We start from the raw sequence: 18,421 nt of genomic DNA, 5'->3' as shown, positions 1-18,421 counted from the left end.
CAGACATTGAGGGTCCTAAACTAACATATCGCTTTCTCTGCTTTGTTTAAGACCTAATTTGTTTTGCTTGATTTGCTTCTATTTCACATTGAAATGTACCCATGCACATTTCAATTTTGACCTTTCTATCCCTTTAAGTATTTTGCTCCCCGTTACAGAAGCAGTGCACATTTACAAATCGGTGACATTTTGTCTTTTTGACAACCCATACTTTGTACAGAGGGGGAGCTGTATATATTTGCAGTGATCGTGTTGCTTTGTATTATTCCTGAGCGCTGTTCTGTAATTTTTCAAAAAACCTGCAAAAAATGTAAAGCTTTCACTATTGTGCAAGCTTCACCAAAGTGCATGGTACATCTGTCAAAAAGATGGCAAAGTAATCTGTAAATGTGCACTGCTTAGGTCACAGGATGCTTTGAAGATAGCTGAAGGTACAGGAGAAAAAAACAATGTCACATGGCGAGTAGTGACCATTCTATTGTAGTTGCAGCAAGCTGTTTAATATCCCTCTAAACTGAAAAAAAAAGTTCTTAAAGTGTTGAGTTTAACGTGCCCTTATCTTCTTGTAAAATATTAAAGTGATGGTAAACTCTCCCTTTTTAAAATCAGATCTGGAATCTTAGTGATATTGTAGATGGCGTTTCATTCATCAGATGTAATGAAGATGTGCTATAACTTACTTAAAAAACACAAACACATATCTATAGATATAGATTTATTTATTACCCCAAGCTCCGCCACCCACTTCAATGAGTTATAGAGCATTTTCATTACAACTGATGAATGAAACTCCATCTAAAATATTACTAACATTCCGGATCTGATTTTAAAAAGGGGAGAGTTTACCATCACTTTAAGAAAAGTAAGAGAACTTTGCAGTGTACATTTATGATTTATTGTGCCTGATTTAGAGTCTGAAATTGGTTTGCACATTATCATTTACATATGTTCCTTATTGGCCACAACAAATGAGACACAGAGGTTGGATTCTACCAGGACTCAAAAAGTGTCCCTGAACTCTAATATTAATAAATTCTTGTAAATCTTGCTAAAAAAATGATCGTTTTTAAATGGCTTTAAAAAAAAACATTCTGAAATGCTTTGCTGAAAAAAGACATTTAAATATCTTGCTTCTGTGTTAAAATGTGTGCTTTGTCCCACGCTCCCTAGAGAAGCCAAAAGCATAATCTGTAAACTAGGTTTTCAAGTGATGCAAATTGCTTAAACCAGCTATTCGATTTGCTTGTTACAGAATTTGCTTCTTGGCCTCCATAGGGAGTGAGGGTCAATTACAATTTTTGCACAAAAACAAGAGGCATATAATGCCCTTTTAATTACAATTTGCAACTTCTATACTGATACGTTAATGTATGCACTTGATAATGCGCTCTTTTCAGGTTCACATTCCTGTGTGCATAGGCTGCACACAATAGGCTTCTGGGGTATGCTCACTATGCCTTTTGATGATGAATATTAGTTTTAGAATCTTTTATTATAGATTAATGTTTTTTTGTTACAAAGTAAGTGTGCTGCTGTATGGCTTTAGAATAGTTTTTTTCTTCCCATATCTCATAGGATATGGTCAGATTTTTTTTCATGAATGGATTTATTTCAGGTTTGCTCAGTTTTTTCTGTGTCCACTCTTTGATGAAAGCTGTAAGGATCGAGAGGTTAATGCTGTGGACTCTGAACATGAGAAAAATCTAATGAATGATGGTTGGAGACTCTTTCAGCTGGACAAAGCTACAGGGAATCCTAGTCACCCATTCAGTAAATTTGGGACAGGTCAGTATCACTATGGGACAGGTTTTAGGTCAGTGTGCCTTAGAGCCCGCATCTTAAATTAGTATATCATTAAAGTGTATATTTTTAACTCCTTAACCGTGCCATGAGCACACAGCGTACGGGGCTACCTCGCCACTCTTTACCCTCCCAGTCCTCACACCTGTACAGCCGTTTTAATGGTCTTTAAAGGAACAGTTCACTGTAATCCCCCAGTTTATTAATTTGTTCCCAGTGACTTATACAAGCTGCAGAGTATTAAATGCATTGCAAATTGTTCCTTTTGGGTTATTTTTGTATTTGAAATAGCCTATTTTGCTCATTAAAACAAACCATCTACAAGTGCATTGAAATAGTCTACAAAAAGGGGAGATCTCCTTATATCACTCAATCTACCCAAAGACAGTACTTCGATATTTAAATGTTCATTTTAGGTGGGTTTTCATTTAGCAAAAACAGTTATCTAATTGCAAAAATACCTAAAGGAGCAATTTCTAATACTTTGCTACTGGCAATACAAGTCATTGAGAACACAACAAAGGGAAAAAAGTTTTACAACACACTGTCCGTTTAAGAAGCACAGTGCTACAGCCAGTGCTCTTTTAGCTTAAAACTTAAAGGTGTGCACTCATGCTGCCTTCAGACTCAATATAAGCAAATATTACAGTTTCTGGAGACTATAAGCTCTTCGGAGCAGGGCCCTCCTCCTTCTGTACTATTTATGTTTTTTAAGAACAGGAGAAGTGGACCGAGCGCTACACCCAGGGCCTTAAGCTTACTAACTATATAGCCTCCTAGTAGGCTAACAATACAAAAGTTAAAATGGGGAGAGAGTAAGCGCTAAAAAGCTTAAAAGGCTAGTAAAAGGTACATTTTAATACATATAAAAATTTACAAATGGCAATCAGACGCATGGATCCATGTCTGACTTAACAAAAATAAAAATAATATATATATATATATATATATATATATATATATATATATATATATATATATATATATATATATATATATATATATATATATATATATATATATATATATATATATAATACACAAATCTAAAAATATCCAATGGAGTATAGCATGTGACGCTGACTTAGTGAGCCAGTGATGAGGAGTTAGGACATGTACATTCAATAATATAAACAACCTAAGTGAGTGATTGAGTGCACACAATAGCTTTCAACAAAGAAAAATAGCATTCACAAAAAATAATGTTCACAAAAATTGGCGTACATAAAAAATGTTCAAATGTTCAACCGGTTATATGTAAGTGAATACTACTATTATTGACTTCACGTTATATTTCTACACGTCACTTTGGAGGAAACACTACTGGATTCACTTACATATAACCGGTTGAACATTTGAACATTTTTTATGTACGCCAATTTTTGTGAACACTATTTTTTGTGAATGCTATTTTTCTTTGTTGAAAGCTATTGTGTGCACTCAATCACTCACTTAGGTTGTTTATATTATTGAATGTACATGTCCTAACTCCTCATCACTGGCTCACTAAGTCAGCGTCACATGCTATACTCCATTGGATATTTTTAGATATTTTTAGATTTGTTTATTATATATATATATATATATTTTTTTTTTGTTAAGTCAGACATGGATCCATGCGTCTGATTGCCATTTGTAAATTTTGATATGTATTAAAATGTACCTTTTACTAGCCTTTTAAGCTTTTTAGCGCTTACTCTCTCCCCATTTTAACTATTTATGTTTTTTCTGTTATGTTTTTTGTATCTTCTCACAAATCAGTAAAGGTGTAGTTTATTGGAACAGAGCAATCAACTCCACATTTACCTAAACATGTTATATTTTTACAGTGGGATTACTTCAGAAAGGTACGAGAAGGAGGGGGGGGGGGGACCATGGATAGGTTCCCATCTGTGGTTGCGGTGACTGGGGCGGGTATTGGAACAGATCGCTCTTTTTCAATATTGTTCCCTGCCGCAACACTCTCTTCCAATATCTTTCCCGGGCGCTGCAACCGCCACTGAGAACTATCTATGGTCACCCCCCCCCCCCCCACGGCGAGATGTGGTACCTTCTGTCTTTAGGACGTTAAACTACACCTTTACCTATAAATCTTTGTCATTGTATATCCCTATCTCTGTACCCAACGCTATGGAATTTTGCTGTGCTACACAAATAAACAACAATAATAATAATAATTGGCTGTGGAGCTCTACTTCTTGAATGGCTGCTGAGATAGGAGTACTGGTCAAAAACACTCCTATAATAAAGATAACACTATTTGTTCTGAGCACTTACATGAATCTACAACAATTGTAAAAATAAAAAAAAAAGAAATCTCAAAAGGTTAAAAAAAAAAATAAAAAAATAAAAATCTAAATGATCACCAATGTGATTTTGATATTATAAATGAGCGATCGGATAATCATGGTATGTCCACTGTAGTTTATTTTATATTATTATGACTGTCTCTTTTAAAGGCCATACTAACTAATTGATACTATTTTTGTGAGTTTATTCCTGCTATTGCTATAATATCATATGGATGTTTAGAAATTATCAGTGGTATGTATGGTGGTGTAGTTACGCGTCGTGTTTTTAGGTCCTCTTACTATTTGGGGACAGATTCAGTTCTAGGCAATACTTCATGAGAAAGGGTGCAGTCCTGAAACGTGTTTGAGTATTCTGACATCATCTCTAGGTGAATAAACTCACCTTGCTTTGAGCCTTCGTCTGGACATTCCTTCCTTGACTATATATATATATATATATATATATATATATATATATATATATATATATATATATATATATATATATATATATATATATATATATACACACACACCCCTCACATTTTTGTAAATATTTTATTATATCTTTTCATGTGACAACACTGAAGAAATGACACTTTGCTACAATGTAAAGTAGTGAGTGTACAGCCTTTATAACAGTGTAAATTTGCTGTCCCCTCAAAATAACAACACACAGCCATTAATGTCTAAACCGTTGGCAACAAAAGTGAGTACACCCCTAAGTTGAAATGTCCAAACTGGGCCCAAAGTTTTAATATTTTGTGTGGCCACCATTATTTTCCAGCACTGCCTTAACCCCCTTGGGCATGGAGTTCACCAGAGCTTCACAGGTTGCCACTGGAGTCCTTTTCCACTCCTCCATGATGACATCACGGAGCTGGTGGATGTTAGAGACCTTGCGCTTCCCCCACCTTCCGTTTGAGGATGCCCCACAGATGCTCAATAGGGTTTAGGTAATAATTAATATAATAATAATTTGCGATTTATATAGCGCTTTTCTCCCTGTGAGACTCAAAGCACTTTACAAATATACTGTACTAACATAAGACATAAAAGTTAGGAGTTTCTGAAGGTCAAATAAGCGGACTGAATGCCTGATGGAAGAGGTGGGTTTTTAGCTTTTTTTTAAAAGTCTGTAAGGAAGGTGACTCTCTGATTGCGCACAGTAAAGAGTTCCAGAAAGTAGGGGCAACGTGGCAGAATGCTCTGGAGCCTGAGTTTGTCCTTATTCTTGGCACTGAGAGGAGGGATGTGTTGGCTGACCTAAGTGAACGGGATGGGATGTAGGGTATCAGGAGCTCTTTCAGGTACTGTGGGCCTTGGTTGTTTAAGACTTTGAAGGTCAGCAGGCCAATTTTAAAATATGTTCGCCATTTAATTGGAAGCCAATGCAGGGAGTGGAGAACAGGTGTTATGTGGCAGGAGCGAGTTTGATTGGTCAATAGTCTTGCTGCTGCGTTTTGTACTGCCTGAAGGCGATGGAGTTCTTTTTTTGGGAGGCCTAAGTAAAGTGCATTGCAGTAATCTAGCCTAGAGGATACAAATGCATGGATTAATGTTGGCATATCATCCGGTGGAATTAAGTGTTGTATCCTGGCTATGTTTTTCAGATGAAAGTAGGCAGATTTTATTACGGAGGAAATCTGCTGTTTAAAAGATAGTCCAGCGTCAATCAGCACTCCGAGGTTTCGTACCTTTGCTGAACTAACGAGTTCAGAGCCTCCAAGCTCCAGGCCAGTTGGGTGATTGTGGGATATTTTTGATGCCCGGGGTCCCCTCACCAAGAGTAACTCTGTTTTGTCCGGGTTTACTTTGAGACAGCTAGCATTCATCCATTCTATGAGGTCTGTTAAGCAACTGTTTATGCGGCATGCTGGGTCTGTAGTATCTGGAGCAAAGGAGAAGTAGAGTTGTGTGTCATCAGCGTAACAATGATACCATAGGCCATGTCGGTTAATGATGTCCCTCAGTGGTAGTAAGTAAATTGCGAATAGCATGGGAGACAGGATAGATCCTTGTGGAACTCCGCAGGCCAGTTCTGTTGGTGCTGATGAGCTTGATCCTCATATTACTCTCTGTGATCTACCAGCGAGGAAGGATTTAAACCAGTTAAGGACTGTGCCTCCTAGACCACAGATGTACTTCAAGCGCTCTATTAGAATCCTAGGGTCAATGGTGTCAAATGCAGCTGAGAGATCCAGGAGGATTAGAATGGAGTAATCACCTTTGTCTCTTGCCATGAGGAGATCATTTAGCACTCGGACTAGCGCTGTTTCAGTGCTGTGGCGGCATCTGAAGCCTGACTGGAAAGGATCGAATATGTTTAGGCGTGATAGATGGGCTTCCAGTTGAGTTGCCACTACTTTTTCAATTATTTTCCCCAGAAATGGGAGGTTGGATACTGGTCTGTAATTAGTCATGCAGTCTGGGTCTAATAAAGGTTTCTTTGTGAGTGGTTTTTACCACAGCTTCTTTTAGAGGATCTGGAAAGTCTCCTGTTTTTAGTGAACACTGCACTATTTTTGTGAGGACTGGGACGAGTGTTTCAATGCATCCAGATATGAGCTGAGTTGGAGCAGGGTCTAAGTCACACGTAGTAGGGTGCAACTTTTGTATGGTGTTTTTAACTTCTTTTATATCCACATTTGTAAAAGTGGACCATAAACTGGGGCAGTCTGGCATTCCATTGTAGTGGTTCTGGTGTGTAGCTGTTTGGCCTGCTGTGATAGCGGTTCGGATTGAGGAAATCTTGTCTCTGAAGAAATTCGCAAATGCTTCACATTTATCCTGAGAAAAGTTGGTGGGGCTAAGCATGCATGCTGGTTTGCAGAGCCTTTCTACTGTGCGAAAAAGTTGCCTGGGTCTATTGTGGGAGAGTGCAATTTCGCGTGATAAAAATGAAGATTTTTTTCTGAGTTATCTTGGATTGACATTTATTTAGATGTTTGGTAAGAGCGGCTTTATCCTCTGGATCATGTGTTCTGCGCTACTTTCTCTCGAGCTTACGTCCTGTTCTTTTCATTTCTCTGATGGAGCTATCAAACCACGGTGCATTGTTGTGGGTTTGGACAGTGCGTATGCAAGATGGTGCAATGCTTTCTAGGGTGTCTCTCATGGTTTTGTTGTAGAGTCGGACTAAGGAGCTGGGGTCTTCCCAGGTGCCCATTAGTTCACTTACATCCATATGTGATGCTACATCCAGTGGTGTCACCCCTTTTAATGAGCGGTGTTTGACCAGGTTCTGAGGCTGGTGTCTGGTTGATTGTGATACAATGGAGAAGTGAATGGAGTGGTGGTCTGACCAGGTAACTGGGTTTACAGTTACTGGTGACACTTCTAGTCCAGACTGAAACACTAGATCAAGTGTATTACCTTTTCTGTGGGTGGGAGTGGTGACTATTTGTGTAAAGACGAGTGTACTCATCAAGCTGAGGAGATCCTGCCCAAGCAGGGATAGGGTGTTGTCAATCCAAGTGTTGAAGTCTCCTAATATAAGCCCTCTGTGGTGTTCAAGGATTAAGCCAGCCAAAAGGTCTGGGAGTTCCTGAAGAAATCTCTTCCCATCTCCTGGGGGTCTGTATATTAGCAGTATTCGGAATCCTCTCTATTGAGAGGCTGGCAGCTATACATTCAAATGATTGGGTTTTGTGGACTGATATTGGTCTGGGATTTAAGGATGATTTTGCACAGATCATAACTCCGCCTCCCTTGCGATCTTGTCTCGGGCGGTGGAACACTGTGTAATTGTCTGGAATAGCTGCCTCTAGAATAGGCCCTGCATTTTCATCTAACCATGATTCTGTGATGCATGCTAATTTGCATGTTTCAATAAGGTCGGAAATAATAGCTGTTTTGTTCTTTATTGATCTGGCATTGCATAGGATTGCTCTGATAGGACAGTCTTGGGATTCTGAGTTTTTGCTCTGTACTTTGGAGACAACGTGTCTTCTAATAGGGATCACACAAAGATTTTCTTGATTTGATAGTGCGGTTTTTGTGGCTTTTAGGTTGGATCACTTCAATTGGGCTTGCGGGTGGACAGGGTGGTGGGGCAGCTGTGATAGTGTCAGGATATAGAACTTTAAATTTTGATTTTCCTCCACGACAGCCCCTGTCGGTCCCTTTGAAAATGCTGAGTGATTTTAGGGTAGCCACTAGTGATGGACTGAGTGCTGCGACCGCTTTTTCGGGTCTTAAGGAGTGCAGATGTGAGGGCGTATAGGTGGTCATCCCCTCTGCAGTGAAGGGGTTAAAATAGCTTCTAGTATTTGTAGGAATGTTAGCAGTGGGGGCTGGTTACATTGCCCTGCTCTATAGTATTCAGGCCAGAGTGAGGTGTGAGATTTTGCACTTCAGGCTGCATTGTAGATAACAGATAAGAAAGCATGCAGGGGTTTTAAAACCAATATATTTTAGTAAAATATCAATTAGTTTTTCTTGTGTTTAGAAATAAAATCTGAGCATTGCTAAATGGATGATGAAATCCAAAACCCAATTTGTGTATGGGTTGAGTCTTTTTTTTTTTTTTTTTAGTTTGAGTGTACCTTGTTTGTGGTGTTCAGCTGAAGGTATCTCTTTCTGGTAGTAAGATGGTCCGGTGGGAGTATATTTCTCACTTTAGTAATGTCATCCGTTCAATTTTTATGAGTCTAGTTGTGCGTTATGTGGAGTCGGTATTGGTCCTTGAAATAATTATGATGAATTTTGAATGTAAAAAGGTTAAAATTAAGATAAATCCAGAAGAGGTCAGGAGCCTGAGGAAAGTGTGGCAGCCAGCAGCGGCGCCTCCCCCTTTTTCTGGAGACATGTTTGGCCCGTCACCTTTTACCCTCAGCTTCTTTAGCAAGGCAGTGGTCGTTTTGGAGGTGTGGTTTGGGTCGTTATCATGTTGGAATACTGCCCTGCGGCCCAGTCTCCAAAGGGAGGGGGGAACATGCTCTGCTTCAGTATGTCACAGTACATGTTGGCATTCATGGTTCCCTCAATGAACTGTATCTCCTCAGTGCCGGCAGCACTCATGCAGGCCCAGACATGACACTCCCACCATGGTGCTTGACTGTAGGCAAGACACACTTGTTAGGCTGACCCCCCCCACCCCTATAACCTCTGCAGCAATGCTGGCAGCACTCATACGTCTATTTCCCAAAGACAACCTCTGGATATGACGCTGAGCATGTGCACTCACTTCTTTGGTCGACCATGTTGAGCCCTGTTCTGAGTGGAACCTGTCCTGTGAAACCACTGTATGGTCTTGCCCACTGTGCTGCTGCTCAGTTTCAGGGTCTTGGCAATCTTCTTATAGCCTAGGCCATCTTTATGTAGAGGAACAATTCTTTTTTTCAGATCCTCAGAGTTCTTTGCCATGAGGTGCCATGTTGAACTTCCAGTGACCAGTATGAGAGAGTGTGAGAGCAATAACGCCAAATTTAACACAGATGCTCCCCATTCACACCTAATTGGGCCCAATTTGGACATTTCCACTTAGGGGTGTACTCACTTTTGTTGCCAACGGTTTAGACATTAATGGCTGTGTGTTGTTATTTTGAGGGGACAGCAAATTTACACTGTTATACAGGCTGTACACTCACTACTTTACATTGTAGCAAAGTGTCATTTCTTCAGTGTTGTCACATGAAAAGATATAATAAAATATTTACAAAAATGTGAGGGGTGTACTCACTTTTGTGAGATACTGTGTGTGTGTGTAATATAAATATATATCAGAGAGGAGCCTACCCACACCACCAAACAAAAATTTCGCCAGCCACCATCGCTTTACTGATTCACTAACTGCTCAAATGTAAAAATAGTATTTTTGTTTTTTTTTTCTTTTCTTTTTTTTCTTCAAAAACAAGCTTTATTGATTGAATATGATGCTCGGTATACAGAATAAGTTCAAACATGTTTGCAAACAAAGAATAAAGAAAAACATGCAATTCTTAGGCATGTTCTGAGGACAATGTCAATGTTCGTTCTTTCTTATTTAGTTGGTAAGAAAAAAGTCCACATTATTGTCCTTTGTGAATTGTCCGAAAGGGCAGAGAAAGAAACAGTCTTTCAACTTTCCGACATCTTTATGAGTGTTGTCCTTCAACAACTGAATTCAGAACAGTCATAAACTCATATGAGAAGGTACTACTAGCTTGTTGATTTTTTTAACATTTATAAACTTTTTGTTTTATACAGATAAAGTATTAATACATAAACATAAATAACTTTTGGAAGGTGTTAAACATTAGGGGTTCATGAGGAGGGGAGAAAGTAGCTGGAAAAAGAGGAAGGGGGGGGGGAGGGGAGGAGGAGAGAAGAGAAAAAGAAAAGGGGAGGGGAGGTTAGTGTAATCAGAAGGACTGAGTTGGAGGCCTAATGTGCTTACTATCTGTAGTGTGTTATTATCTATGGGGTAGGTGCCCAGTCCAAATTTCTAGTAATTCCTGGTATTGGTCCATTTTCCATATTTTTAGGTAATGGTAACGTTCTAATTGTAGCAGTTCTGTGACTTGTTTGTAACAATCTTTTAGTGTGAGGATTTTTTTGCACCGTTGAGCATGATCAAAAGTAGTGTGAGTTTTGCTTTATGCTGAAGTTTGGGGATGGAAAGGAACAGGTTAAGTTGTGGGCTTGGGGAGATTTCCATCTCTTCTATTTCTGATCTGGTTTTAGTAATTCTGTTCCAGTAGGAATTTAAGTGTGGACACGCCCACCAGATGTACATCATAGAGCCAACATGAGAGCATCCTCTCCAGCATTTATTGCTAATGAGCGGGTTGGTTTTATAGAGACACTCAGGGGTAAGGTACCATCTGCTTAGAAATTTAGAAAGTATTTTGGGTTTTTATGTCCCCTTTTTTAAAGTATTTTTTTGTTCCTGTCTATTCTTTGGGTTATATAAGATGCAGTTGATTATTTGTTTTCTCTCCATAAATAATTAATTTGATACCAATTCTGGATGGGTGTGAAAATAAAAAGTGTTAATCATTAGGTGGTTCCTACTGGTTTCTGCCCAGCCCAACATAGCTACTTGCCTGGATAAACAAATGATGAGTTTATAAAAAGCGGGCAAGAGTCAAAGTTTATTTCTAAGCTCTGTGCTATTTAAAGATACTCTTCATATGCACAGAGAAATTGGTGCTCCAGTTTTAGAATCAAAGATAAGAACAATTTAATTTGTCCATCTTTCTTTTTAAAGTATATGCTTAATTAAAGGGACATTAAATGCAAAAAATACACATTCTAATTTTAAGCTTAAAGTCCTTTTAAAGTTTTTATCCTTACCACTTTTACTGTTTGCATCTGTCAATAATGTTCTGATTTAAATAAATTACCTTTAACACTGGAGAACTGAACAAGTAAAGCGTTAATAAGGCATAACTTGGCACATCTAAAATGTGCCAGAGGCGACTATAATAAATTTATTTAGCCATCTAGAAAACCGAGGGAGCAGATACTATCGAACCCTAGGAGCCAAACTGTAGAACCTGCTGGCAAAAAAAACTAAGTTAAAATCCACTAATTAAATGTCAAAGAAGTACAAATGTGTGTCTACACTCACATTTCATATTTGTCAATAATATTGTTTTATTAATTTGTTCCCTTAAAGGGACAGTTTACTTTGTTCTGTTGGTATCCTTTGTTGTAGAGGATGCCTAGGTAGGGTGAAGATCATGCACGTTTCTTGAGCATTATATGATACTGTGTGTGCAGCGATATTTGTAATGTCCTCTGCTATGATATCCTATCTATCCATCTATCGTTGCCTGTGCATTTGTTGTTGGTGTGTATGTGTAAAATCTATGTATATAGAATAGAGAGAGAATAACTCATCGTGTAGTACATTAACCAACCTCCATGCTACTGCTCCCACCCACCAATGATCGGCACCATCGATGGGTGATGCAGAAAGGGCCACTGAGTGGCCCTCTCTGCATCGGTGGGTAAAAAAGTGTATTGCAGTGATGCCTCAATATCGAGGCATCACTGCAATACCCTGAAAGCGCATGGAAGTGATCATGATCGTTTCCAGCGCTTGAAACCCCAGAGGACATGTCGGGCACGTTTCTGGTCGCTGACACTTTTTGTAGGACATGCCTGACACGTCCTTGGTCGTTAAGGGGTTAAAGGGATATGAAACCTAAATTTTTCCTTTCATGATTCAGATAGAGCATGCAATTTTAAGCAACTGTCTAATTTACTCCTGTTATCAATTTTTCTTTGTTCTCTTGGTATCATTATTTGAAAAAGCAGGAATGTAAGCTTAAGAGCCGGCCCATTTTTTGTTCAACAACCTGGTAAGTGCTTGCTGATTGGTGGCTAAATGTACCATGAGAACAAAGAAAAAATGATAATAGGAGTAAATTAGAAAGTTGCTAAAAATGGCATATTCTGAATCATGAAAGAAAAAAATGGGCTTCATATCCCTTTTAACATGTCTTTTGATTTAATTAAATATGTATTTTGTTTGATTTCACTTTTCAGCTGTACAAGCATTTAGTATTTGCCATGTGTGGTAATAATTCTTATTAGTTTTAATTATAGGATCAGGTTTATCAGTAACTAGTATTTCAGTCTTTATTTATAATAAAAACCTGTTAAACGTATCCTTCATTTGCAGGTAATAAATTAACCCTTGAAACAAGTCCAACCCAACAAGGAGTCGACATACGAGAAGAATTGCTGAAATTCCATTCTACGTATTACTCATCAAATTTAATGTGCCTCAGTATACTTGGACGAGGTAAGTCTGGCATCCCTATACATGAAAATGATTTAGTTTGCATGTTTCTGCTGAAAATATCAACATTTTTTTTTTTCCCTGGACATTTTTAACCCTGTGTGTTCTAGAACATTTGTGCCACATAACAAATTATCATTCATGCATCTGTAACTAAACCACAGCTTTTGTGTATATTAATTGTTTTTAATTGTTTTATTTTGTCATTAGTTATTATTCACAGCACCATGAAATTATAGTATATTTATTCCCAGTCCTATGTTTAGTTTTTTTATTTTCCATTGGAAGGTAGTCAACTCTGATTTCATTTGTCAGTCATTTCAGGACACTGACCATTGTTTTATTAGTAATCTCACTGGCTTCAGGCTTTAAGCTTTTTGTTTTTTTGGCATTTTTCCCTTACTTTTTATTCATTAAAAAAAAAACAAAAAAAAAAAACGTTCACATCCGCCATTAGTATTTTTTCTATCCTCATCCTCACATATGAAGTCCAAGTGTTTTACTGTTTTCAGTGAAATTCACATTGATCACTGTTTTTAGAAAATCACCATTGTCCCTCTGTTTTCTTACTGTTTTAAGAGGTAGCATCTGTAGCTGTAAAGTTTTTGGATAGAATTGTTCTATATTTTGGGCAGAGCAATTCATTGGCTCTCTCAAATGGTTGTATTTTATTTTGTTGACTTAAATGTGGGGTTTTAGGCTTCTTGAAAGCTCTTTTTTGGGTTACTGGGATTTCCAGAATATTTTCGAGGTCCTAAAAATTGTTCCATGGTTTAATAAGTTTAAGAAACATTCCTGTTGGGGAAAGGAGGAGTACATTATCCAAGTGGAACTTAGAGACATAAAAGTGCAAAAGGATTAAACACATAGTTAAAGTTGATGCACCCGCTGAACATAATTAATGAATAACTGAGTAAAGGCATATTTGTGTAGTCACCAATCACCAGGTAGCTCCCAGCAGTGTATTGTTGTTCTGGATAGTGCCAAATTATCCTTACTGTGTTTCAGCCACACTGTTAAAGGGACATAATACTCATATGCTAAATCACGTGAAATTGATGCAGCAAAACTGTTAAAAACTGACAAGAAAATATAACTTGAGCATCTCTATGTAAAAAGGGAAGATATTTTACCTACAATTTTTTCAACTCACCAGAGTAAGTGCTGTGTAAAAAGTTATTCTTCAGCTACTGTCCATTTGCAAGTTGAAAAAAGCAAAACACAAATAGCCAATCAGCATCAGCTGTTCTGAGTTCATGCTTTTCTTTTCTGTGATCTCATGAGATTTCATATAACTACCTCAAACTGAGGAGGGAATTAACATGACTGTGTATGCACACACCAGATGAACACTCCCTTGCAAAACCTGGGACTAGCATCCTGATTGTCTATTTAAAGTCTCTTTACAGTAGGATGTGCACAAATTTTGAGGTAAATAATCTTCCTTTTTTACATAGAGATGTTCAGGTGATATATTCTAGTCGGATTTTTAAATCTATGCTGCATCACTTTCAAGTTCTTCAACATTTGGTATCATGTCCCTTTTGTTGTACCATTCTGTGCTTCCCTAACTGCACTGGGCTTTAGTGCCCTTAGGGCGGCATAGAACGTCCTAGCCATTTGGCTGTACTCAACCCATAGGCGCTTCCTGAATGAGATTGCAGGCTAGAGGGTGTGCCTAGCATCATAGGCACTCCCCCCTGCCATGATCCCATCATTGAAATCATGCTATCACATGAACTATCGCGTGATTTTCAATTTTTACTTATTTGTTTACATCAGAACTTTGTTCTCTTGTTCCGATGTAGACAAATAAGTCCGGGGCGCGAAGGGTTAATCTATTAATCTATTACCTGATTGTATCACTTCTCATCAACATCTTTTAAATCAAAATTGTGATAGAATTATAGAACCACAAACAAGCCACACGCAATACACAGCTGTAGGCCACACCCCTAGGGATCTTTGTGAATCTTGAGGAAATTCACAATTTTTTTTTTTATTATTCCTTTTTAGATTATTTTGCCTTAAATAGAAAATATATATACAAAGTATAAATCATAGTTCACCGATTTTAACTTTTTAAAAGGAAAAGTACAGTCCCAATGAAACTTCAGATAGAGCATTGCAATTTTTAACAACTTTTTAATTTGCTTTTATTGTCAAAGCTGATTTGTTCTTTTGGTATCCTTTGTTGAAGAGCAGGCTCAGGAGCAGTGTCAATGCAGTGTTGCTGGAAACCAGCACATGTGGTGATGCAATGACAATGTGCACCCACCAATCACCAGTTAGCCCCCCCGCAGTGTATTGCTGTTTCTGAGCCTACCTAGATATTCTCTTCAACAAATGATTCCAAGAGAATGAAGTAAATTGGAAAGTTGTTTAAAAAATTACATGTGCTATCTGAATGAGTTTTTAATTTTGATTTTACTTTAATTTATACCAGGTGTATTTTTTATTTAAATACCTGGGTGGATCGGAGAGTTTTCCTTTTGGGCATAAATAAATTAATGGTTTTAGTACACTCATCACACTTGTTTTCAATTCAATTTTATAGTACATTTATAATCATTTAAAATTTCCAAATCGATACATTTCAGGATAACGCCTTTTATTTTTTCTTACAGAAATTATTTAAAGGGACGTAAAATCGAATTTTTTTCCTTTCATGTTGTAGATAGAACATAACATTTTAAACAACTTTCTAATTTACTTCTATTATCATATTTTCTTCATTTTCTTGTTATCCTTATTTGAAAAGCAGAAATGTAAGCTCAAGAGTGTGCACATGCCTGCAGCACTATCTAGCAGCAGTTTTGCAACAATGTTATACATTAGCAGTAGCACTAGATGGCAGCATTATTTCCTGTCCTGTAGTGCTTCAGGCATGTGCACGTTACCTACATAGTTATCTCTTTAACAAAGAATAACCTGAGAATGAAACATTTTTAAAAATAGAAGTAAATTGGAAAAAAATAAAAATGTTATTCTCTGTCTGAATAATAAAATATTTTTTGGGGTTTAATGTCCCTTTAAGGTTGGAATGTAAAATGTCAATATTGTCCTTTTGCATTATCTTACCCTTCATATACAGATGCATGCTTCAAATCACTTGTAAACAATACTATACATTTTACTTTGTAAAAAAAAAAAACAATTTCATATTATTATTTTTTTAAAGAGGGATAGCATAATGTCTTTTTTATTTTTTTCTATAAGATACGATGAGTCCACGGATCCTTTACTTGTGGGATATTATCCTCCTGCTAACAGGAAGTGGCAAAGAGCACCACAGCAGAGCTGTCTATATAGCTCCTCCCTTGACTCCACCCCCCGTCATTCTCTTTGCCTACTCTAAGTAATAGGAAGGGTAAAGTTTAAGAGGTGATAAAATGATAGTTTTTATTTTAAATGTTACCGGTGAGAGCTATTTTTTCCCAGGCAGCAGATGGATGAAGACTTCTGCCTGGAGACTGATGATCTTAGCAGTTGTTACTAAGATCCAGAGTAGTTCCCACAGAATGGCTGAGGAGTACTTAAGAAACTTCAGTGTGAGGAACGTTTTTCATGCTACAAGCATTGAGGTATGTTCAGTCATTTTTTTCTGGAGAGACTGTGTTATTTCAGAATTGGCTGACAGTATCCCCATGAGGGAAAGGGTAAGCAGTAATCCTAATGCATAGAGAGGGGTATTACTGGACCTGTATATTGGGCTATAAAAAAATGGTTGACACTGATGATATGATGTTTGTGGGCAAACGTTTATATGTTGGGAGTGAAAGATAACGTTTTTTATGGCAAACATTTTTACTTTATTTTATGAATGGAGGGTACACATGGCTTCACTAAATGGGTATATGAACCCACATGGCTAGGTTTAGACCGCTCTGGTGCGGTTATTTCAGGCTGTGAGACATCGAGTGAGATGGGCGGGGCCTATGTTTGCGCCTCAGTTGCGCAATGGCCTTTCAGAGACAGTTTGGGCCTAATCGAAGGGTTAATCCGATTTTGCAGACCCCTGAGGGCAGGTAGGCGGGTGTTTTTGTTTGAATTTAACGTTTTTTTAGCAATGTTTTTTGGTCTTAAGGGTTAAGTATTCCTTTCCTTGTGGGGCAAACTTAAGCTGACAAGTTGGGATGCATTTATCATAAAATTGTGATAATTTTATCGTTTTACAGCAGTTTTGGAAAAATTGTATGCTTTTTTTTTTCTCTTAAAGGCGCACTCAGATATGACGGCCTTTAAGTTTAAGCTTGAACACCTCCGCTTGTTACTCAGGGAGGTTTTAGCGACTCTGGATGATTGTGACCCTATTGTAATTCCACCAGAGAAATTGTGTAAAATGGATAGATTTCTAGAGGTCCCTACTTACACTAATGTTTTTCCAGTCCCTCAGAGGATTTCGGACATTGTTACTAAGGAATGGGATAGACCAGGCATTCCGTTCTCTCCCCCTCCTACTTTTAAGAAAATGTTTCCCATATCTGACACCATTCGGGTTTCGTGGCAGACGATCCCTAAGGTGGAGGGAGATATTTCTACCCTGGCTAAGCGTACAACTATACCTATTAAGGACAGTTGTGCTTTCAAAGATCCTATGGATAAAAAATTAGAGGGTCTTCTAAAGAAATTGTTTATTCATCAGGGTTTTCTTTTACAACCTATAGCGTGCATTGTTCCAGTTACTACTGCAGCAGCTTTTTGGTTTGAGGCTCTAAAGGAGTCTCTTAAGGTTGAGACCCCATTAGATAATATTTTGGATAGAATTAAGGCTATCAAGCTAGCTAATTCTTTTATTACAGATGCTGCTTTTCAAATGGCTAAATTAGCAGCAAAGAATGCAGGTTTTGCCATTTTAGCGCATAGAGCGTTATGGCTTAAGTCCTGGTCTGCTGATGTGTCATCAAAATCTAAGCTGTTAGCTATTTCTTTCAAAGGTAAGACCCTATTCGGGCCTGAACTGAAGGAGATCATTTCCGACATTACTGGAGGTAAAGGCCATGCCCTTCCTCAGGACAAGACGAATAAAATGAGGGCCAAACAAAATAATTTTCATTCCTTTTGAAACTTTAAAGGTGGACCCTCTACTTCCTCCTCTGCTACAAAGCAGGAGGGGAATTTTCCTCAATCCAAGTCAGTCTGGAGACCTAACCAGACCTGGAATAAAGGTAAACATGCCAAGAAACCTGCTGCTGCTACCAAGACGGCATGAAGGGGCAGCCCCCGATCCGGGACCGGGTCTAGTAGGGGGCAGACTTTCTCTCTTCGCTCAGGCTTGGGCAAGAGACGTTCAGGATTAGGGGTATCGTCTAGAATTCAAAAATTCTCTCCCAAGGGGGAGATTTCATCTTTCACGTTTGTCTGTAACCAGACAAAAAGAGAGGCGTTCTTACGCTGTGTAGAAGACCTATATACCGTGGGTGTAATCTGCCCAGTTCCAAAAGTAGAACAGGGGCAGGGGTTTTACTCCAATCTGTTCGTGGTTCCCAAAAAAGAGGGAACCTTCAGACCGATTTTAGATCTCAAAACTCTAAACAAATTTCTCAGAGTCCCATCCTTCAAGATGGAGACCATTCGGACTATTTTACCAATGATC

The 18,421-nt window shown here is 38.2% G+C and overlaps 1 protein-coding gene across 1 annotated transcript in view; it reads left to right on the top strand.

Annotated features, from left to right (window-relative positions):
* IDE (insulin degrading enzyme) overlaps positions 1-18,421 on the top strand; it is a 352,051-nt gene that overhangs the window by 33,313 nt on the left and 300,317 nt on the right. The window contains exons 4-5 of the mRNA XM_053692939.1: positions 1,616-1,785; positions 12,706-12,828. Of these exons, the coding sequence (XP_053548914.1) occupies positions 1,616-1,785; positions 12,706-12,828 (293 nt within the window). The remainder of the gene's footprint in view (positions 1-1,615; positions 1,786-12,705; positions 12,829-18,421) is intronic.

Source organism: Bombina bombina, chromosome 9 (assembly GCF_027579735.1).
Source record: "Bombina bombina isolate aBomBom1 chromosome 9, aBomBom1.pri, whole genome shotgun sequence".
NCBI classification, from domain to species: Eukaryota; Metazoa; Chordata; class Amphibia; order Anura; family Bombinatoridae; genus Bombina; species Bombina bombina.
The sequence above is the reverse complement of the archived record's forward strand: the minus strand, read 5'-3'. Positions and strand labels throughout refer to the sequence as shown.